The 25103-nt window shown below is 37.8% G+C and overlaps 1 protein-coding gene across 5 annotated transcripts in view; it reads left to right on the forward strand.

Moving 5' to 3' along the window:
* Nucleotides 1-25103, forward strand: part of LOC121428672 (nuclear hormone receptor family member nhr-91-like) — a 47858-nt gene that overhangs the window by 9542 nt on the left and 13213 nt on the right. For 4 of the 5 annotated variants that reach the window (XM_041625465.1, XM_041625464.1, XM_041625467.1 and 1 more), the window contains exons 3-4: nt 23419-23471; nt 24555-24854. In XM_041625465.1, coding sequence (XP_041481399.1) covers nt 23419-23471; nt 24555-24854 — 353 coding nt within the window. The remainder of the gene's footprint in view (nt 1-23418; nt 23472-24554; nt 24855-25103) is intronic. The other variant, XM_041625468.1, reaches the window with a different exon arrangement.

Here is a 25103-nt window from a genome sequence, read left to right on the forward strand (position 1 = left end):
TAAGGAGACAAATGACCACTGGTCAGATTGAATGAAGCTTTACCATCAAGTATTGAGTCATACAGCACTCTTTTACACTACCTTTTGTATCTAATCCTTACCAGCCCATGATCCCAAAATACACTCTGTTGCTTGGTTTGTATTGTTATGTGAAATTCTGGAAACAGAATCAATGCAGTGCCCCTGATGAATAGTTCATTAACTTTTATTTTATAGCCTACTGCTCATTCATTTTATAGGCATGGCATTGCTTGGTATGATTGGGGGTCATCATTCTAGCTTGTATAATGATATACGTGGTAAATTGCCAATTTGTCCACTGCCAACTAGTCCACTCACCACATTGTCTACCTTCATTTAGTGTATAAATGCCATTCCGTCCATGAACATTTCATCTAACAACCATTTGGTCCAATCACCACTCCATCTAATCAATTTGTCTATGACCGTATTGTCTCATGTACCAGTTGGTCTAATATTTGTTTTATTTTCATTTATTTTACCCCATGAACATTAAGTCTAATGAATGGTATATGGACTACATGGCTATTGGACTGACTAGTTATTAGACAAAATGGTGAGTGGACGAAATGGCAATTAGACCATGTGGCTGTGGATATAGGATGAACTGATGGTAGACCAAATGATAGTGGACGAGTTAGCAAGTGGACGAATTCGCATTGGACATTATATTTCTACAATAAGTAGTTGTTCATTTACCTTCCTCATTTATTACACCATACCATTATACCAAACTCTGTTTTCTTATTTCCCCCCTGTGACATTGAATAATGGAAGAGTCCGGCCAGGCCTTTGCTTTGCTATCAGATGACCACAGGGTATTATGTAACCAGGTTTGCTAGGCTTGGCCTTGGTTCCTTGTTTCCTATTAGGGCAGTGACAAACACAGTGATAGTCTACGAATATAAACACTGTTTGATTAAAGATAAATTCCAGTATTGGTAACGATCTCAAAATGACTTTTAACAGAATCTTATATAATGACCACCCAAGTGTCTGTTTGTATGAATAAAAAATATGTGCCAAAGGATTTTGGAAGAAATTGTGTAATTGCTGAGAAATAAGCAAAATAAGCGCGGATTCGGTCACTTCCGTCGGTCTTTATTCCAGCAATAATAATACACTGTCCCACGTGTGCCTTTCTGTGTTGGTTATCTTCAGTGTGAACATTTTTCAGCGTAGATTTCAAGATTTCACAAAGTTCAGTTTATGTAACTGTACCAGATCTAGATCCTCGATGATATACTGACAATTAAGCCTGGTTTACAGACTTTCTCATGAAATCAGTGTTTACTGCAACTACTGGCATTTCTCTTTAACAAGAGCAGTGTAAATATTGGTACTTTGAGAATGCATGCCTGGTCCTATTTTGGGATATTTTATTGCACCAAAGCTACATATTTGTAGATTTTATGAGTGTATTTACAGTGAATACAGTAAGTTGAATCGGCTCTTCACGTTTTTCTCCTCATCAGTGTACATGTAGGCCTGCCCAATCAATTTACATGAAAATCTAGTATAATAGGTATTTAGAGGCTCTTTGAAATGGTGGATGGGAAGGAAATTGCAGTACGAATGCCTGCAGGATTCCAGGAAATAGTTAGAGACTGCTGAAAGAAAGTTTTACAACTTATTTCACATAAATGGTGCGAAATTACTAGCAAAATGAGAAAAAACTCAGAGTTAGAAGTCACTTAGTACGGAAGACAGACTTATACTGAAAATGACAACAAAGAGTGAACACCACTTCCTCCTTGACTGCCTGAATTATGAAAGGGTCTATTTTGTACTAGACTAAATCCTCATATGTCCAGTATGGTGAAGGTCACAAGAGGATAATTAATTGACTAGCCTTCTTCCCAGCAGTTTTAATTGAATTGGTCATCACATGACTTGTCCATGAAAAGGTAAAAGGTCATTTGGGCTGTAATTTTTAAAACATTACATTGTTTCTAACCAACCTCTTCAAACTAAAAGTGTATATTGGAAAAATATGATTGCTCATAGAAGTACTGTCACCATTGCAACAGTAGGCACTGCATTGCAATCTTCTGCTGGGTAAAAGCTTCAGGTTATTTATTGACCTGGCTTTAAACAACTTCAAACTGGACTTCTCATTTTTAATATTCTATAAAGTCCTTGATGCAAATAATTCTACTAATTTGAGAATAAAATGGACAGAAACTATGGGTATTTGCCCTCCCCCCCCCCCCGCCTATGTTTATCAGTTTTGTTTCGTCATTCATCTATTGTCAAGAAGAACTTACATTCTTCTCAAGACTCAACCCCTATCACCCCTCCTCTTATATCTCCACTGACATAATAAGACCAAATAATAAGGAGGCTCTTAAAGTTTAAGATGAATTGCATTTGTGAGAAAATAAGATCATTCTAATGTAAAATCATTGTAAATTGATTAAGGGATTGATGAGGCTTAGAAAAAGATGCAGATATTCACGGAAAATCAGTGAAAATTTGATGCTGAAAAATACAACAATATATTTTTCAAAGAAAGTCTATACTAGGGGGAGTGCCTATACATGTGTAGCACCACTCCCCCTCCCCCCCCCTCCCTCTCTCTCTCTCTCAAGCATGCTAGTGTGTCCTTCCCGGGGGGCACTCGACCAAAAAAGTGGTGGGGGTGTGCTGCGGGCGAGACAAAAAACGGGGGCCTTGGAGCGGGCTTATTGTAAAAAGGAGGGTCCTCGGAACGGGCTTCGGAACGACAAATGTTTGTGAAAATGGGGGTCCTTGGAACGGATCGCCCACGTGTGAGTGCGTATGCATCCCTATGGAACGGTCATGCGTGCATGATGCAGCTAGCGCGGCCTCCGCCGGGGAGCTCTGCGGCCGCTTTTCACCGGCGTAACGAAAAATATGCGAAGCTTTTGAGCGGATTTCTCTCTTCTTTTTTCTCGATAAGAAGAAAATGCTATGCCTTGGAGCGGCTTTCTTTGTTCTCTTTCTCAACAAGGCAAAAATGCTATGCCTTGGAACGGAAATTTGAGTGTGAAAATGGGGGTCCCCTCCGCGGCACATACCCACTATGCATTATATACTGAGTGCCCCCCCCCCCCCGGGTGTCCTTCTCTCTATCTAGTCCATGGTGGTTCATCATGATTCTGTTTGCATTGAATAATGGAGAGGGGGAATATGTAATCCATGAGTGATATTCAGAATTATAATGAATATGTTATTACATAAGACCTACTGTGTAGGCCTTATTTAAAATATGACAAGTAACTCAAGACCTACAAAGTTCACATCTACATCTGCATGCTTCCTTTCCCGGCTTCTGAGCCTACACATGCATATCCTCTCTCTAAATTGTGACTGGTGTCATTATGGTCATCACTGGCAACAAAAGACCATTTTCAACAGATAGCCTGAAATAGAACACGCTCCAGACGATGTATCTTCCATAGCGTGATATGACATCCCAAAGACAATGTGTGAAATACATTTCCATGTGCTTCTTTCATTAGTTTGGGGTAGTGGGGTCGTAATGGGGGCGTGGCTCATTGCGAACTTGGGTTTGAAGATCGGTCATTCGGTTCAAGCAAGGGGCAGTGACGTACATACCAAATTCATAGTGTAGGTTAATTGGTAATACATTGATCGAGTGGAGAGCCAGAAAGGCATTCCAGTCATCTGTCTCAGCGACCTTTTGGCTCTTATTTTTGTTTTCCCTGATTTAAATGTTAGGGAAAAGAGAAGGTATGCCTAACAATATTTATCTTTCCAAGATGATAGTGTTGATTGCATAGTCATGAATTGTGAAATAAATTTTGAACTTTGAACATTTTGTTGTTCTTATCAGTCTCATTATATTTTTGATAAATGTCTAACCCATTGAAATTCACCCTTGACTGTCTTTTACTTTGAACTACATGATCACAGTAGTTTTATGATCTGATAAATATAGGCCTATTTACTGCACCCTTAAATCAATAAATTCTATTTTTAGATTGATTGTCTGTGGAAGCGAGACAAGTATAGATAGCCTTTTGCATCTCCTTTGAACATTTTATACGTGATGAAGATCTAGCTATTATGCGCAGCAATTATACCATAGAGATTTCTTGTAACTGATGCTAGTCTAAATTAAGAGGCTAGTTGACCCTTGGAAATGGGAAGTCTTAGTCTGAATGAAAAGCTAAAAAAGACAAGCATTTGATACCAGTCACCCCCCCCCCCTTCCATGTTATGATAGGGGAATTGGGATCCTTCATTGTTTTCTAGACTTATCTCAAGGCCCACATGATTTGAGTGTCAATTGGGGTCTGTACCTGCAGACTAGACTTACATGTCCTGAAATTAAGCAGCTTTGGCCAAGCCAAGGTCCAGCAAATAGATTGACCACTGCTGTCCATCCCTTGTCTTGAGTGTCCAGACAATCCAAGGACAATGGCCTAGCCATTTACTGCATCTTCAGAGAAAGACATTCAATCCAAAACATGACAACCTTGAGTGCAATTGACTAGACTCTTTGCCAGCCACTTTTAGGACATATGCCAGAACTTCTATATTCAAAATAGCATGACAATGACACCCCGCATTATTTCACATTTTTCAATTATTGTTTGTAATTTTGAAACTTATGACATACTCTAAAGGAACACCTGCCTAGTCTGCTATGCAGACTTTGAATGGCCCGTGAAGTGGGATCTGCAGCTGGTTTGCTTCGCAAACCAGTCTGAAAGGGCGAGCAAAGCGAGCCATCTGCAGCTCCAGTAGACCTAGTCTGCTATGCAGACTCCATGAATCAGCTGTGATACACACACTGCAGATGGTGGGTCTACAGTTGTAGACTAATTCCTGCCCACAAGAGCTAATTCACTGCTACATGAGTTAAGGAAAAACTTCTTAATCTGCATCAAATCAATGGGATGACATGGATTCGAATTCTGTGAGGGCAGGATTTCACTTACAAACTTAAAATTGCAAAGAAATCTCAAGTGTAGTGTTACTGTTAACCAATTTATAAATGGAGGTATATGGGCCTGTGTATAGGGTGAGGAGAGTTCTTCACCGCTTCATTTGAAAATACTAACAATTATAAATTATTGTCCTCATTTTTATCAGACAGTTTCAAGATGCCCCTGGGGATAAAGGGTCAAGAATATTCAAACCCAAACTGCTAATCAAATTGGTGATAAACATATCAGTTGATTATGCTTTTTTATTTGATGATGTTGTTGTAATCTGAGAGGTTTTGTTTCCTCTGATCTTGACATGGCTCTGGGGTGTTGCATAATTTTGACCATGGACCTAGGATTGGATAGGGCTGAAGAGGGAGCCCTGTGTTCGTTATGAATAGATCCCATTATACACAAGTTTTTGTATCCAGGCACTTGATAGGCCTACCCAATCTGTTTAAGGTTCACTGTCACAAGTGTCACAAAAAGCCAGAAGAGAAAGTTGATAATGTATCTCTTCAAATGACCATAGGCCTTTTAATTTAGTTGACCACAGTCGTTGGTCTCTGCCCCACCCTCCCCTTTTGTCTCTGATCCCTGCACTCTAAAAAATATTTGGTAAAAGTGCTTCATGACAATTATTTGTCCAACCAACATTGGGCAATCTCTTCTGGGCATTTTTATTCATCCAGTGGGATGAAAACTTTGCCAAATAAAGTAATTGCTGCTTGTTTTTTTAACTATACTGGACAATATACTTCCCACATTGGGTACAATATAGGTCCATGCATGGTTGGACACATATGTACCCTCGTGGTGGTAAAAACCTTACCCAATATTTTTTTCATTAGAATACCCCTTTATTTTCCTGCCCTTCTCTGCTCTCCTCTCATATTTCTCTCCTTCATACCCCTGGTCAGTCACTCTCTATGGTCACTCAATGGTCATCCTGTTGTATCAACTCAAGGTGATGTGTCAAATGTAACTTCCTCTTTGAGAGAGAAAGGTGACCTCGCTGGTCAAGCCTCCAGGTCAGGGTCACTCCATGTTCCTGTAATGATACCTGGAAAAAAGAAAAGAATCATTTTATTGTGACCATAAGTTCCAAGTATTTCCAAGGGTATTTTGCTGCTTTTTTATGCCTATGTGGGCGTGTATTCATGCTTTTCTTTGATATGTTTATAACCCCTTTGGAATTTTTGCTCCATGAATTTGTTTAATTTCCATTTCGTTGAAGTCTTATTATATGATGTGTTAGACTGATACATAAAAACAACTGTCCCTTTTCCCTGAATCACACATGATTGGAGATATTTCAAAGTATCCGGGTAGGTCAGGTGTAATATTTTCTGGAATAAGTATTGGATTTATTTTTTAATTCTTGAAATTTCAGTTAAAGGGATGGTCCAGGCAGGAAATATTAATATCTCAATAAATAGAGTAAAATCGACAGAGCAAAATGCTGAAAATTTGATCAAAATCTGTATATAACAAAATTATTGAATTGTAAAAATGTGCATTATTCCGGTGAAACAGTTCAAGGCTTGTCTTTATGAATATTCATTAAGTGGGTTGATGATGTCATATCCCCACTTGTTCTTTTGTAGGTTTTTTTTTTAATTTTCTACTAAGAACTAAAATAATTGGATTGACAACTGATTAAGTGCATTAGTCATTTATTGCCGCAACTTATTTCATCATAATGGAGACACATCATTTACACATATCTGAAAAAAAATAAAGAGTTATGATTTCATGTAATAACATAAGAAAAGGGAAAGTGGGATGTGACATCATCAGTCCACCTAATGAATATTCATGACGATGTGCATACAACTGTTTTCACAAAATATTGATAAACTTTAAAATTCAATTACTTTGTTATTTGTTATCCGATTTTGATGAAATTTTCAGCAATTTGCTCTCTGATTTTTACTCTACTTTAGTTATAAATATTTTCAGCTCGGACCATCCCTTAAGTGAATCTTGAGTTTAAAGTACTTTTATTGTAGGTAAGTGCATGCACTGTGCATAGTTTCAGGCCATGCTAATTTCACAATTATATTTTAATATAGTTGTTTAGTTTAAGGCCTATTTGGCTGTCCATGGAGATTTGGATTTCACTAAGAAAATGACAACCATTCCATGATTAGTCTATACTTATATCATAGATATCTTCTTGTCAGCTCTGTGAGTCTGGTGTATTTTCTGGTTGTTTGAGCTGGTTAGTAAATTGCAATTTAGTGAATATAATTTCTGATGGGTAGGCCATAGGGTGCATACTACGTTCAGAGGTCAGTGACCCTACGTGTAGGGTCAGTCTCCTCTATGGGCTTATATCGATGTCATATGTCTTGAAATTTGGTTTATCAGACCCGCCCAGATCTATAAACCACAAAATTACCAGATTATTTTGAGTGTCTTTTTATATCTACCTGAACATCAAATCATAAATTTAGTGTTAGGACTTAGGGTGTAAAGAGTGTTTTTTTTGGGGGGGTTGTCATTATATTTGTTGTCATGTTTTTTCTACAACTTATCTGGGTGTAACATATTTCAAAATAAACACCTGGAAATTAAAATAAAACCATTTTTACTTTGCTTATGTACTACTGCTTATAATAAAAATCTTTTCCACCTCAACAGTGAAAAACCTCACCTACACCTACACAAGTAATCTAGTCATCTTTTTCTTGGATAAACATTTTTTTATGAGCTTGACACAATATGAGGAAGAGGTCAAATCCTCATTTTAATTGCCAGTGATGGATGACTGAGGATCACGGCCCTGGAAAAAATATTGTCCAGCCACTGACCAGTCAGATGATGAGGCCGCCCCCACATAGATGACCATTCAATGCCTCCTGCTAAATTCCAATTTTCTTATTCAACTTTCAAAGAAAGGGTTTAAATGGGATGAATGCCACAACTCTTCTGCTCCACTGGTCCTTATGATGGACCTTGAAAAACCCAAAATATATTTCCATAAATTTAATGGCAGTTTGTTTACTAGTGGAAGTATCCTGTTATGTATGATATCGATGGAGTGATAAAACCCAGCAAGTTAATGAGGACTGTGATTCTAGCTTAAAATAATTAATTCAAGGTCCCCATCCATGATTTATTGGAAAGATTAAGCAGGTAAATCTCAAGGGACTGCTTACCTTTCTTTCTTCCAGATAAATGTAAAAAAAATTGAAGTCCAGATTTCTCTTTCTTGTCTTTGTCAGTGCCCTCTTGCAAGGTCGCATGTCAGTGACCAAAAACCTTCAATAATATTTTTTTTCAAGACTTTTTGAAGCGATTCAGGTCAGGGACCTCGATTGATGTAGAGAGTGTTTATATCATCAGTGCTCTCATTTATTTACAAGAATATGTGTGTTTAACTACCCCTGTGTTACTTGGTGACCAGCAAAGCTTCCATCATCATCATTACCTCTGTTTTTCTTGACATCCCTGGAAGAGATTAAGTCCTTTGGCTACCAAGGGCCCATTTCAATCAGCCAAGAATTTTTCAAACTATCCAATTTCTGATGTTGGGGATTATCTGAATGAGAATAATCCCAAGAATCCAAAGATTATTGGATCTATCTTTATGATAATAATCCTGAGTCAAGTCAAGATTTTAGGAGAAATAGACAACTATTATGAGAATTATCCAGCTAATTTGCAAGTGGAGATGCACTCTGGTTTAAAACTAAGTATAATTTATTCATGTTACAATGCCATGATTATCGATTAGTCAAAGAAAAGGTGGAAAACTCATACTCCGAAGCTATTGAAATTGTCACATTAGAATCCCAAGTGAGGTTTAGGCTGAAAGGAGACAGGAATACATGAATCTATATATTAATGACAGGGAAGACTGATTGGGTTTGAATGTTCAAGATTGAGCAAACTTAGGCTGATGAAGAACCAGCTAATAATATGTGCCATCATTCATTGAGATCATAAGTTGACACATTTCTTTATTTCTCTGTGAAAGCAGAGAAATAAATTCAACCTTGAATTGAACATTAAAACATCCAATATAAAGCCCCTGCTAATCTAATGTGAAATATTTATTGGCCCAATATTATTTGTAAAATATGGTATTATCATGCACTTAAACAATTTTATTTCATGTTGTGTTTATTTAGATGTCAAGCTTTTAAGAGGAGTCTTTCAAAGGCCCTAATTCTCATCTTTATTTAAATGACAAAACTTTTGGACTGAAAAGTATAAATCAGGCCTGGTATAAATATTTTAGACAAAAACTAATGAGCTCCCTCGAAGTTTGTAAAAGACATTGAACTTAAGTATCATGAATGTAGAGTGTCCCCACCCTCATAGTTTTCATTTTTCACTAATTATGACTTTCAAAATAACTGTAATGAAAAGCTCACTATTTTCCTCATTCAATTTTGCTCTATTAATTCAAATCAGATTGCAATTCGACTGAAAATATATATCCTGGTAGGCACCTGCTAATCATTTCCAAATTTTTTATCCTTTCCTCTGCTAATAAAATTATTGTTAAAAAAGTATTTGTCTCTTAGGCTGCATTTATGCGACCTCGACCCAGAATCATGATTTGAATCACCATTTGAATCATGATTCAAAACAGCAGCATGAATCACGATCCGACAGAATCAGCGTTTATACGACCATCTTTCTAACGCTGTTTCTCCCTGAATTCGGGCCGATCCAGTGCGCATCACAGTGCGCAGTTTGACCCAGGAAGTATAGGTCAACATTTTCGCACGTGTTTCTAACTGCACGTCGGCTGCTAGATTTTTGCTGCCGCCGGAGCTAACGCGCGATCGTTTGTGCAAGTGCAACGCTTACTCGGCATCCGAAAAATAAATCTTTTACTTCCAGAATTCCGTGTATTGTACCTCGTATTGTTTTTGATCGGGAACCAGAAGGGGTCATCATCCTCCCTCCCACCTCCCGATCGATTTTTCTTGTCTATGATGGTCCTGTACTGGGCACGAATTCTGTTAATTTTGTCTCGACAGGCGGTGCCACATCTCCGTTGAAATCCCTCTCTCGCAAGCGCCGCTGAAAGGGATCGTCTTATTTCTGTGAATCCCGGTAAGGGATGCTTGTGCTTCAGGCTGAGCCCAAAGCACAAGCAGAGCCCTGAGCCTTCATCGTCAGTCCAATTTGTGCCTTTGGAACTTGAAGAAATGATGGATGAAAACAATGAAATATACAAATGACGCTACAGTACAACCCCGGGGGTACAATACACAGAATGATAATTCCTAAATGCTGGCAATACTGCTACACGAAAATTGACCTGCACGAAACACAGCGCGCGCCTTTGAGTCGAACCCGGAAGAAGCACGACACAATGACGTCATAGAATCATGATTCAAATCACGATATCGTTTATACGACCTTTTTCGTTCGTGATTCTACAGAAACGTCTTTCCAAACGCCCCTTTTTTCGTGTTTCATGTTTGTGATTCTAATCATGATTATATTCAATTTCGACTAAACGCAATCGTGATTCTGCAGAATCGTGATTTGAATCATGATTCTAATCATGATTCTAGGGTAAAAAAGTGTCGAATAAACGCACCCTTAGATGAATTGATGATAATTCTCGAGGGAGTACGGTACCTATCAGTAAAGAAATAATAATGAAGGGGGATGTTACCCAGTCTGCAATTTGCTATTCTATGGAAGGCATGGCATTGACAATAAGCTCCACCAATAATAGAACTTGATTGCAAGTTCCATCGTTGCTTTGAACAGCTATGAAGCCTCTGCCAAATATTAGTTTGATAGAGATAATGGAATTATTGTTGGTGTTTGATTAACTGACTTATTGTCCTGTTACTAGTAGGGTTTACGAGCTCTGAAATTGACCATGATTTTCTGCCTAAATCTCTTTCTGTTGATATTTGTTCTGTCTATTCTTGTTATTTTTAAAGAGGAGATATGAAGGGTTTTTAAATTTAGCCTTGGCATGGAGGGATGTTTTACGATCAAAGTTTTCTGAACACCTCTGACAAATGGATATTCTAGCCATGACTTTTCTTTTCGCATTGAGGCATCCATGTAATCCGGCCTTTTTAGATTTGATTTCTTTGTGAAAATTACTTCACAGGTAAACAGTCCTTGACCAGGCTAATCATTGGAATTTTATGTTCATGTTTCCCCTTGTTTCTTAATTCTTATTGTGTTGGGTCCTTCTTCTAATCACTTTGATGATTATCATTATTTCAGTGGATTTCTTTTGACTGTGTCATTGACATGACACCCCCCCCCCCCTGCTCTTTTATATAGAGCCTTTATGCCTAGAGTCCATATATATGGGCATGAATGTATATTATAGTAACTGGCTTTGGCTGCCTTTCAATACCAGCACAGCAGGTAGAGGTGTAGTATATATGTTTACCATTGAAAGGTGTTTCACTCAAATTGAAAGTACATGTAATTAACATTCCCCACAATAAAAATGAAATGACATAATAGGTCACACCCATATAAGGGAAGAAGATTTAAAGATGAAGCAAGAACCTTATGATGGTCAGCCAATGATGGTCAACAGCCCATTATCTAATAATGGCTTGTGGTCAACATGCCAGGCTGGACATTCATGTAGATATCGAGAGATTACATGACAAGGTCATCTGTTATCTTCATTAATGTCTGTATTTGTGTAGTCTTGAATGCAGACTCGATTGTACAGTTGCAGGCACTCTATACTGTACACCTCAAGGCCTGAAATAGAAGTATTGAAGAATGGCACTGCAATTGAATAAGAACCGAACTGGTATAGGGTCTTGTACTTAGTTGTCATTTATTTATAGTAGATATTATGTTTTGTACTTTTTCAAGGGGAAATGTCTTTATGTCAAGATAACCTATAGGCCTACATAGATGGATAGATAAGACAAATTGGGTGTGAATACACATTGGTTAAGGGCGATTTTCTTCCAGAATGTCCAAATACATATGTAGCTTGTTGATTGCAAATGTCAGAGCCCCCACGAGTTACTCAATGGTTCCATAAGGTGTGTGGTCTGGCGGAAATGAAAGTAGAAGAGATGGTAGGCTACATGTTTGGAGAGAAACAAATCCATTATTAGGACCATTTGAAGACAACCAGGCAGGACTGGGTTATGTCTTATCAATGTTTCTGTAGCCTATTATCTTTCAAAATATTGCCCAGTTTCAAGGATGCTTCCTTAGATAATGTCTACATTTATCAGCAGAAGATATCACCATTGTGTCAGATTGAGTGACATTGTTGATAAGGAATGACCTTGCCCCTTTGACCTACAGATTACAAATGCAATGATAAAAGTTGATAGCTATTCATGGACCCATGCTGTATTTGATTTTACATTATATGGCCAATCTGAGCTGTTGTAGACCTATCCTTTTTATGTAACCTGTAGCCAGGCCTGTTACTGAACTTGATTTTGAAATTTCATGTTACCATAGCAATGTGACCATGCAAAAGTTGCTTTTGTCAGAATCAGCATGGAGGAAAGGTGACAAAATTCAGCTGATTGCTGTTGTGATTTCTGCCAAAATATAGCAAACAGCTCCAGCTAGTCGTTTAAAAATTAAATATGACTGAAAATTTGTTTGTAATCTCTGTGAAGAAATAGGATTTCTGTTTGGAAGTACCAACCCTGAAAGTTCTCTCTTTTATAAAACAGATTATAGGGGATTTGCTCTAAGATATTGTATTATTGCTCAGTGTTAAAGGAGAATGAAACCTTTGGACCAAGATAGCTTGTGTGAAAACAGAAAAATCAAAGAAACAGATCAACCAAAGTTTGAGAAAAATCGGACAAGTAATGAGAAAGTTATGAGCTTTTGAATATTGCAATCACTAATGCTATGGAGATCCTCAATTGGCAATGCGACAAAGATGTGTGATGTCACTCTTGAACAACTCTCCCCATTTACTTTAGTATATATTTCACTTAAATTGCCTCTTTTATTACATCTATCAGTAGAACATATATTCTTTCTATAGGAGGGCATGTAATACAGATTTTTAAAGAATACATTTGAATAAAGAGTTTGTATCACCATACGAAAAAGCAAAAAAACACATTTTCAGGGTATTTCATAGTCCATCAAAGGGAAAGTTGTTCATGTGTGACATCACACATCCTTGTCACGTTGCCAATGGGAGGATCTCCATAGCATAAGAGATTGCAATATTCAAATGCTCATAACTTTCTCATTATTTGTCCGATTTTTCTCAAACTTTCTTTGTTCTTATTCTTTGATTTTTCTGTTTCGACACAAGCCTACTTGTTCCAAAGGTTTCATTCCCCTTTAAGTGATGTTACCCTTTAAGCATGGTCATGTGACTTGGTGACCTTGGCAAGGCCTGTTCTGTAGCAGCTGTATAATGACTAGCTGGCTGTGTGCCAAGGTCTTGCCAGACCAGACTGACCACTTGACTGGACATTGCCAATGAGGTAGTAGTCTCAGTGTCCAGACATGTTGGCATTTAGGAGTTCTTATGGAAGGTGTCAAAATGAAATAATGGCAATAACACTTCCTTCTTATGAATTGGCATTGTTATGTTTGTGGTTATTTTGCTTCTGTCTAGCATTTTCTTGACTGGACTCCTGTTTTGGACTTGATGGCTTGCCAGGTATCAGTTTCCGCTTTCATTTACATAAAGGCTTTTTGAATTAATACTAAACGTACAGTATTCAGATGTTGCGATGCTTTTTAATTGATGAAGAATATAGGCTTAAATGGGTGGGAATGTAGTGAATATGAATCCAGACTATATATGAATTATCAACTGGACTTATTGCTTGTAGTTCTGTGGCCATTGTTTGTACTCAAATTATAACTTTATTGAACTCCTTTTAATATCCAGCCCCACTGTATGAATATTTTGGATGAAGAATGCTTAAAGTGGAATTAAATGAATATCATAATCTCTATATGGTAAGAAAAAAAGTACTGGAATTGAGGAAGTGCTCTGTCCACAAGGCTCTGGGGTCTGTAGTCAGAGACTAGCAGGACCCATGCATTGATAGCCTTGGAAATGGACACAGGTTATGAAGATGGCTGTAAAATGTGATGGTGGTCATTTACACTTGAATCAACCAGCACAAATACCACATTGGCCAAATTGTCTTTTCAAAAAAGAATAGGTGATAACAAGTCTGGGTTTCTTCTAGGAAGTCAGAGAATGGAAAAATTCTTGGATCAATTTTTCAAGGTTCATGTCCCCAGGTACTGAATGGTCAAAGACAAATAACCTGTGATAGGAGAGATGTTCACTGTGGTCAATGGTTCATTGCCCCTCATTGCAGAGGTCAGTTGTCAACTAGTCTGTAAACTAGCCCCTGTGTTCAATGCGTTTCTTCATGAGGCGTGCAATTCCCAGAATTTATGAAACTCTGTGCTTCACATTTATTTCAACAAGATTACTCTGCTTGGGAAATGTGATTTTTTTCTTCAGTCAGTCTGCAAATGCAAAGCTTTGAATTAAAGCGTGAAGGTTTGTGATACTTGTAGTTACAAGGAGAACTCCTTGGTAGTTATTGTTGTAGGGCTATAGGCTTTCAGTGTCTGTTACTGATTTGCCAAGTAACTAGTAAACGGATGTTCTGTAAAACATTTTCCGTACGTGAGATTTTCTTTGGGTGGGTCTATTTCGAAAGTGATGGTGAAACAGAAGAAAATTTTTAACAGTGGGCCTCTTTTGTTTTTGATTTTGGCTTTTTTTTTAAACTAAATAATTGTCTTTCTGCAATAGCGTAACAATACCTAAAAGCTTAGAAATGTTCACCTTTCTAATCTGATTTTCCCTTTAAGATAACGCCTTGTAGATTGATTGCCCTAATCCTGGGTCAATTCAAGGACCAGGAATTGATTTACCAGGTCCAGTACCTACCTCCTGACCTTGTCTTGTGAGAAACACAATAACCTTATGAGAATCAATCATCTAGGTTCTCTATTGTCCCATGTCTTTCTCTTGCATGTGCTGCTTATGAAGCTTTGTCTGGGATTATCAGTGACAACCTGCTACAAAGTACTGAAATCCTCATATCTGATTGGCTGTAACCTTTAGTTAGGTCAGTGATGATGCTCCATGAAACCTACCCAGGATAGATGATTGAACACAAAAAGAATGTTGTTGTTTGTCATTGTTCTTGTAATGGTGCTTCTACAGGCTTGTGTCCTTTGCACCAATAGCTGCAGGAATCTATCTTACCTAGTTGCTATGGATTTCAATTTGTTGCAACAGTGGAAAAGAAACCCCATGTGTATATGCTTGTTCTTGATAATTACAAAATAAAGTAGCAGGAGTTCAAGTTTATGTTTCATGTTATAGGAAGATACATTTAAGGTCTGTTTTTCAAATCCAGCGACATTAGCTTGTAAATGTAAAAAGACATTGGATTGGTATCTTTGGGTTTATTTGCTATTTCTAGAAAGATCAGGGAACAAGTTAGCCTATGCCCACAAAGCGTGAAAGTGTTTTCAAGATCAGTGATCATTGAAATCATGAAGGCATTCATCCATATCAAAGCTTTCATGCCCTTGGTTTAACAATTTGAATAATATAGTTTGCTTTTCTTGCTTATTTTTAAAAGGAAAATCTAAACTGCTTCGAAGTAATGCGTAGATTAACAGAAATGCAATTAGTTCTGCCATTTTGGTGGGAATGTTGTGCTTTGATCTTCCCGTGACATTGCACGGAAGGGACACTGTTTGGAGCTCAAATGCTCTCAATTCTTGAAAGGGGTGTTCACATCTGCCCTTTCATGAAAATATCTGTAAATCATGAGGACTTGATCAGCCACCAAAATTCCAAGAACCAGAGAGTGTTCTCAAAGTATTAAGCTATTTCACACATTCCTCTTAACAATGATTTTTTTTGCCTCGAATAAAAAACAATTGTGTACCTTTTCTTTTAGGTAGGCCTAGAATCACTAGATTATAATCACTTTGCTTTCATACTGGCAAAATACCTGGCATTTTCTGATTGGGTTCGAAGACATAAGTCCCACTTAGCTAAAAAAAATACCAGATATCTTTTTGATCATCCGCTGGGTGTGAAAATACTGATGAGAATCAAGGAGTTGCATTATGGGTTGGTTGTGAGTTTGTTAATGGTTGATTGGATGGATGTCTTCGGGGTGTGTAGGGATCGCTGCTTGGCTCAGATGATCTTTGTTTCCCTGGTCAACTTGTCGTAAATCAGGTGTGTTCGAGAACAGACAGAACAAAGACTCCCGAAAGTCACCTGAGGCGAGCTGAATAATGTGGGCAGGAACCCTTTGAATAGAGTGCAGTACATTGACCTTGGCACTGACTGCTAATGCACCTTCCTTGGAACGCCCGCACTTCCTGGTTCTGGCCCAGCTTTGTTTCTCCTCAACAAATCTTTTGTAGGTTTTTGACCAGCGTTCGCTATGGTAGATTTTACACCTTTTCTAATTTGAATACTTGAGATATCTCCATCATTGAGCCCTCAACAGAAGTGCATTACAGTCCCTTGTCAGCACTCTGTTGATTGGTTGTGGAAACATGCCCAGTGATTCCTGTGCCCAGATTGCAGACAGTCTGATAAAAAATGCATGTTAAACATGAGAACATACTCCCATTATGTTAAATCCATCCTCATTAAATGTACATGTAAGCCTACTTGTATTGCCATCCAGTCAGTCAGAGAAAGCAGGCAATATTTCATGACTGTAATGTTCTCTATTCAATTTCAATATGAAATTTGTCAGAAACTGCCAGGCCTGCCCAAAAGTGAGATATGGTGTTTTATATTTGTTTTGTTTGGTGTTTATGATTAATGTACCAAGAAATCTATTTTTGAATTTTGAGAAAAGGACTCAGTCTGATGGTAGAACCCTGCTTGTTCTGTAGCTATTTTTTTATTTCTCTTTTTTTTTTAGGAAAGCATTATTTTAAGAATATAGGTTCTATGAGTAGTTTAAGCAGTGCGATAAACATTTCTTACAGATTTGATGAATCGATGTTGAGGAATTGTGGATGATAACATAGGGTTTATTTACAACGTCAGTAGTTTTTACCTAGGTTACAAGCTATTTTATTCAGATAGAAGTATGTGATTACTTGTACCTTATGTAATGTGAGAATTTGTTACTGTTATTCTTGTTTTTAAAACCCCCTTGACCCTATTCTATGGCTTCCTGTTTCAGTGATATTTTTCAATTCAAAAATACAACTTTTTTTTCTCCAGACATATTATTTGCTTAATTTAGTGTTCATCTTTGATTAGAAATATAATTACAACCCTTAATTGGGCGAAAAAGGGCAGACTAATTTTGTCTTGAAAGCAATCTTGACATTTCAGAGGTGTAAACACCACCCCCTCATTAATTTGACTTCATCAATACCCATCAGAATAATGGAAGAGTCTGTCTGGCTATTACATAATCACTGTTAGTTGCTGAAGGTCATTTGTTCCTGTGGGCAGTTCGCACTTTGGCTTTGGTTTACGATTTATCATTGTGGTCAGAAAGGAAGGGCACAATTGACGTCAGTAGGTTCCTCTTTCTGCCAGGAATTGTCTCCCATCTCCCTTGCTTTGTCCAACTTCAACATCACAAGACATTTTCACACCTGTTCATCAGGTGTTTTAAGGCATGAACAAGATTTTCATATGTATTTTTATGATTGGTCTGGTGTGAATACTTCTTCATACATGCTCAGTCTGTAACAAAAGGTGGTTTCAAACCACCTCGATCACAAGAATCCCCGTTAAATTACGAGAAAAAAAAACCTGTTAATTATTTCTGCATTCACACCGCCCCGAAACACATCGTTCGGGATAAGTTCCCAAAGTTACGAGCATGCGCAGTATGGTGTGATAAGCAGGCAAGGCGTGAGATTCAAAATCACTAGCCCAGCAGTCACCCATGCCGCCGTGCCCAACGACACGCTGGGCTAAAAGTTCCCGTAATTTGCTTTCACATCGCCAAAATACCTGTGACCTTGGAAATATCCCCACAAAAGTTCTCGTAATTTCGCCAAGTACCTACTATTTAGCGGGTATTTTCTTTGGGGAAATTATGCGTAGTTTGCTTTCACATTACCAAAATACTTGGTATTTTCTGATCGGGAATAAATTTCCCGATCAGAGAATACCTGGAACTGGCGAACTTCGAGGCGGTCTGAAACCACCTAAATAGACATTTATATATATATATAGGCCCTACATCACTCATCATGAACCATTCAAGATTTTGAATTAGTGGCAAATGTTCAGACGTAATTTTACATATAGTCCGGGTTATAACTGAGCAAGGTGCCACTTGGAGAAGGAGAAATTTTCATATAGTGCCTCTACACCAGTTTTTTACGCTGAATATGAATATATGAGGTAAACAGGCTGTATCCTGAAAATTAACCTGTGAGGGCGCTTTTTTCAAAATGGCCGCCGAATTTTCATAAAATTTGAATATTCGTCCATAGATTTTGACACAAGCATCCAATTGCCATGAAATTAGTGTCATATGAAAGCCAATTAAATTTCCTACAATTTGATACTATTTATTGGGGATAAGTAGGTCATTTGGCTGAGATTTTAAGTAGAAAACTGCATTTTTTTTAATTTTTTTCCCAAAAATTGAAAATTTTGCAAATACATGAATTTACATAATTTTAAGAAAAATGAATCAATTACCTTGAAATGTTCCAGAAAACTTTACTGATATACTTTTATCACATCCATGAAATTCCAAACCTGTATCATTTTGTTTAGCGAATTTATAAGGTGTCAAACTTGAATTCTTCAATATCAGAAATGTTGCTTTTTGTATGCATTTCCATAGACTTACGTATAACATGTATAATACATGGATGTACAATGTATAATGTTTACCAGTATAGTTAAAAATTAAATGCAATTATCTCCGCTTGTTAACCTCTTGTAGAGTTAAGAGTAGGCTTTTCTTTATCAGCTACATAAAAAAAATGTTGGCACATCAAGGCCTGACCCTCTCATGGGGGTGGGGGTGTCGAAGTCACCCCCCTCCCGCCCTTTGTTATATCATGTTGGTGTACATTTTGTATATTGCCTATTTGTTAGAAAAATAATTGTTTTTGGAGCACCCATGGAGGAAAAAAAAACCAGGCATTTCTGCTATACAGTACAGCCACTTTGATCTCTTTGAAACCACTTGGAGAGGAAAGAGTAGGCTTTGTTCTACCAGCTAAATCTAAAGAAGTGGCACATCGAAGCCTACCCCTCTCGGGGGGGGGGGGTGGGGAGGTTTTGCTTAATATTGCCAATTTATTTGAAAATTCACAATTTTTAGACCCAACATTGAGGTCAAAAAGTGTTTGTGCTTTGTTGTTGATTTGAAACCACTTAGAAAGGAAGGGTTCACCAGCTACATATAAATAAGCGCTGTAACGTCAAGCCCTAGCCATCTCAGGGGCTGTCTAAGTCAACCCCTCCCCCTCTTTATCATGTATATTGCCTATTTCATTGGATATTTCTCCATTTGGATCATTCATTGAAACAAAAGGGAATTTCTACTATAATACAGCCAATTTTATTTTCTTACAATGACTCGGAGAAGAAAGAGTAGGCTTTGCTCTATCAGCTACATATTATTAACGATTAAGAAGCGCTGGCACGTCGAGCCCTAGCCCTCTCAGGCGCTGTCTAAATCAACCAACCCCCCCCTCTAGTCTGCAGGCACAGACCGTCATTGGAACTTTGATCAACAAGTGTACCTCCATGCAAAGACTAGCACATACAAAACTTGCTGTTCCAATACACAAGGCATGAGTAGGCTGCGCATTCAGACCCTTATTTCGAGTGAAGGGTTTGCCCAGCAGACTACCCCCCCTCCCCCTCTATATCAAAAATCAAAATGCCTATTTCATTGGATATTTCACCATTTTGGTGCACCCATTGAGGCAAAAAGGGGTTCTGATATATAGTATTGCCGCTAATTACCGCCTTGAAGAAGTGGCTCTACTATATGCAAGAAACGTCTTTTTTGCCTCAATGGGGGCTCCAAAATGGCGAGTTTTCAAATGAATTGGCAAAAATCGTAAAAAAGGTGGGGTAACATTAATATTCCCCTGAAATGGGCAGGCTTCGATATGGCAGCAATTCGACATATATAGCTGAAAGAGGGGAAGCTATGCTTTCCTCTCCAGATGGTTTCAAGAAAATGAAATCGGTTGTTTCATACAGCAGAAGTGCATATTGCCCCAAGGGGGGCTCAAAAAAATTTGAATTTTCAAATATTTAGGCAGTAATGCTAAAGGGGTGGGATGGTTTGACAGCCGCCCAGATGGGTAAGCTTCAATGTGCCAGCACTACTTAGAGACGCCATTGTACCTCAATGGGGGTTCAAAAATGGTGAATTTTCCAATAAATAGGCAATAACCCTATGGGGGGGGGGGTAGTTTCGACAGCCCCCAGAAGGGGGTAGGCTTTTATTTGCCAGCACATCTTTATAGCTGAAATTCTTTCCTCTAAGCGGTTTCAAGATTTAAAAAAAAGTGGCAGAACTATATATCAGAGATGCCTTTTTGCTTCAATGGGGGGGGGTCCAAAATGGTGATTTTTCCAATTGATAGGCAATAATGCAAAGGGTGGAGGGGGTGATCTTGACAGCCCCCAGAAGGGGGAAGGCTTGTATTTGCCAGCACGTCTTTATACTGATAGAGCAAAGTCTATTCTTTCCTCTCTAAGCGGTTTCAAGATAATATCAGTGACAGAACTTTATATCAGAGACCCTTTTTGCTTCAATGGGGGCTCCAAAATGGTGAATTTTCAACAAGTTGCCAAATACCAAAAATTAGCGGGGTAACTTTTACAGCTGTTTGAAGGAGATAGGCTTCGCTTTGCCAACACTTCTTTATATGGAGCTAATAGAGCAAAGCCTACTCTTTCCTCTCCAAGTCATTGCAGGAAAATCGAAATTGCTCGACTATAATAGTAGAAAAGTCCTTTTGCCTTAATGGGTGATCCAAAATTGTGAATGTCCGACAGATAGTCAAATACCGAAAATTGGTAAGGTAAATTCTATAGCACCCTGAACATTCTAAAGGGGATAGGCTTTAAAGCCGATAGAGCAAAGCCTACTCTTTCTTCTCCAAGTCATTGCAAGAAAATGAAATTGGCTGTATTATATAGTAGAAACTTGCTTTTGTTTCAATGGATGATCCAAAATGGTGAAATATCCAATGAAATGAGCAATATGCATGATATAGAGGGGGGGACTAAGACAGCCCCTGAGAGGGCTAGGGCTCGACGTGCCAGCGCTTATTTATATGTAGCTGGTAAACTCTTCCTTTCTAAGTGGTTTCAAATCAATAAAATGGGGTGTACAACAAACCACAAACGCTTTTTGGCCTCAATGTTGGGTCCAAAATTGTGAATTTTCAAATAAATTGGCAATATTAAGCAAAAGCCCCCCCCCAAGAGGGGTAGGCTTCGATGTGCCACTTCTTTAGATTTAGCTGGTAGAACAAAGCCTACTCTTTCCTCTCCAAGTGGTTTCAAAGAGATCAAAGTGGCTGTACTGTATAGCAGAAATGCCTGTTTTTGCCTCCATGGGTGCTCCAAAAACAGTTATTTTTCTAACAAATAGGCAATATACAACATGTATAACAACATGATATAACAAAGGGCGGGGTGGGGGTGATTTCGACACCCCCACCCCCATGAGAGGGTCAGGCCTTGATGTGCCAACATTTTTTTTAATGTAGCTGAGAAAGAAAAGCCTACTCTTAACTCTCCAAGTGGTTAAAAAGCGAAGATAGTTGCATTTAACTTTTAACTACCGGTAAACATTATACATCCATGTATTATACATGCTATACGTATTAGTCTATGGAAATGCATACAAAAAGCAACATTTCTGATATTGAAGAATTCAAGTTTGACACCTTATAAATTCGCTAAACAAAATGATACAGACTTGGAATTTCATACACGTGATAATAGTATATCAGTAAAGTTTTCTGGAACATTTCAAGGTAATTGATTCATTTTTCTTAAAATTATGTAAATTCATGTATTTGCAAAATTTTCAATTTTTGGGAAAAAAATACAAAAAATGCAGTTTTCTACTTAAAATCTCAGCCAAATGACCTACTTATCCCCAATAAATAGTATCAAATTGTAGGAAATTTAATTGGCTTTCATATGACACTAATTTCATGGCAATTGGATGTTTGTGTCAAAATCTATGGACGAATATTCAAATTTTATGAAAATATGGCGGCCATTTTGAAAAAAGCGCCCTCATAGGTTAATTTTCAGGATACAGCCTGTTTACCTCATATATTCGTATTCAGCGAAGAAAACTGGTTTAGAGGCACTATATGAAAATTTCTCCTTCTCCAAGTGGCACCTTGCTCAATTATAACCCGGACTAATAGCACAATGGGGAACTTCCCTCATGTATAAACATCACTAAATCAAAATTTTGTTACATTAGTAACTCTTTCGACAAACCTTTATCAATACCTTTCTGCCTTCAAAGTAATTGATGTCAGGGTGGAATCCCATTTTCAGGGTCCTATTTCACCGGCGGTACCCATTAGCCATTGATAGTAGTTACCATGGTAAAAGTATTGCAACAGCCAATCACAATCAACTGATGTTTCCATGGCAGTTGCAGTAATGGCAAGTTTCAGTAGCTATTAATATTTATGAAACCGACCCCAGGTCTTACTCATTTTGCATATGATAGTGATACTCTTTGAAATTGTAATTTTAACTTGTATGGGCTAATTAAACTCACAATTTAATGACAAGTCCACCCCAACAGAAAGTTGATGTGAATAATAAAAGACGATCTAACATGCTTAACAATGAAAATTTTATCAAAATTGGGTGTAAAATAAGAAAGTTATGACAGTTATGCTTAATTTCATAAAACAGATAGGGGCCTATATGCACATCCTAGACAGTATGCAAATGTGGGGACTGATGACATCACCCTCTCACTATTTATTTTGTATTTTATTATATAAAATGTGAAATATTCTATTTTTTCTCCTCATTGTCTTGTGAAACAAATTTTATACCCTCGTGCATATGTGGAATTACCATTGTTTAACGTTTCATAGTTCAGTCAAGTTGGTCCTTGTTGTCACATCTGTAAACTATAATTCAAATGATAATTCAAACAATAAAAAACAAGAAATAGCGAGGGAGATCCTCATCGACTATCATTTGCATTACGCTGAGTTGTGCAAATAACTGTTTTGTGAAAAATAAGTCTGATTGAGCATTATGTGGAACCATGAAGGGTAGTGCTAGTTCAGGGGACTGTTTCATGTACATTTTTGTCAGATCTGATATCTTTCCATGATTCTGATTGGCTGAGAAGCTTTGTTACTATGGTAACAAGTCATTATTGAAATGATCCCCTCTGTACATATGCACTGAAATCTATTCATTAGGGGATGTTTGAAGTAAAATGATTAAACAAATTCCACTTCTTCATTTCGTCCCATTATTTTCTTTTAATTCCAGCGGTACGAGAGGATCGCATGCCTGGAGGAAGAAACACAGGATTGTCATATAAGGTAAGTCGAGATAGTTTCTTGTCTTGCCAGTTCTTATGTAACCATGGCAACATTCATATTGTAAAGTTCTGATTTCATAGTGTTGGGTAAATAAGGTGTGCATGTTTTATTGATCTCTGAACAAGTTAGAGAAAGTGTAGGCCTACTCCTTTATGTATTTCAGATAAAGCATTCTGAGATTATTAACTTTATAACAATAATGATATATATATATATAAAATGACTATACTAATATGAATATAATGTAATGTTTAAAATGATGTATATATATATGAATAAAATCAAATCAATCAATCAATATAATATGATGGTGCAAATGGGCGATTCCATGCTAGAAAAATCGGCCATTTTCACAACATTTTTCAACATGCTGTTTAATCGAACAAAGAACTTCAATTTGCTTTGTGGTAATATTAAAGTACTACTGGGTAGACATGCAAAAAACTGACAACCAACAAAAATATGTTGTCCATAGGTGAATTCTCACGTACCTGGTGAATTAGAGCTTAAAATGTTGCGTGACATATGGGACATTTCTGTGTCCCATATGACACACAACATTTTCACCTATAATTTAGCCACGATCATTTTTTTTGTGTTGGTTATTAGTTTTTCTCATGACTACCCACTATAGCTTTATCATTGACAAAAAAAGAATATTTTATTGCTCAAACATTAGGCTTGAAAACTAGAAATTCTTCTCAAAATGTCCCGTACAACACGTATGGAATCGCCCAAAAGTCCATTTTCCATGTAGTTTTGTTACCACTGCAAAATAAAAATGTATATAACTTAACTTTGTAGTCACAATTCACAAGGCATACTTGGTTTGGTAATTACTAATCACTCATAGCTTTTACCTTTCTAGATAAAGTTTGATTTAAATTGCGTAAGCCTATAGCCTACTTTACAATTCAGTCAATGCTATCAGGATGGCTTTTCTGAAGCAATAACCTACATTGTATCAACTTGCAATTTGTAGCAAGTGCAGAGGAATCTTGGATGTTTTCAAGTTGGAAGGTACATGGCTGAAGTCTGAACTAATATGATAATCATAAAACAATTTCTTTGCTCCTTCTGAAGCAGTGCAAACCAAAGAACTATGACAAGCTACGCAAGAAGTTTCAGCTGATGGCACAGCAGAAGGCGCAGCTGAACCGGAAGACGAGGGCTGAAAAGCAGGCCCTGAAAGCGGCAAGGGAGGCCATGAAAGCAGAGAGAGAGTCCAAGGGTCTGAAAGGATCTGGAGGAAGTTCTGGAGGTGGGGGAAACAACGGGGGTGTGTCCGGGAAGCAGGGTGGTGGAGGAGAGGTACGTACTCTCAAGCCTCAGACTGCGCAGCTAATTGAGGTCCTCCAACAAACAGAGTCGGCCGTTCTCAAGGTAAGAATAATCAAATAAACTTGTAGACATGTCTCATTGTCTCATCTGTCAAGGATTCCCATGCTTGAAACAAAATCCAGACGTTTCACATCGGTCTCCACCAACGTCTCAAATATGGCAATTCTCCCGTTTTACCATCTGACGGCTGTGTGACATGGCGGTAAACTGGTCTAACTCAAAGATAGACCATTATACCATCCGACAGCGATGATTAAAAAATCTCAATTAAGAATGTTCAAAGTTTTATGT

Source organism: Lytechinus variegatus, chromosome 15 (genome assembly GCF_018143015.1).
Source record: "Lytechinus variegatus isolate NC3 chromosome 15, Lvar_3.0, whole genome shotgun sequence".
In the NCBI taxonomy this organism is placed as follows: Eukaryota; Metazoa; Echinodermata; class Echinoidea; order Temnopleuroida; family Toxopneustidae; genus Lytechinus; species Lytechinus variegatus.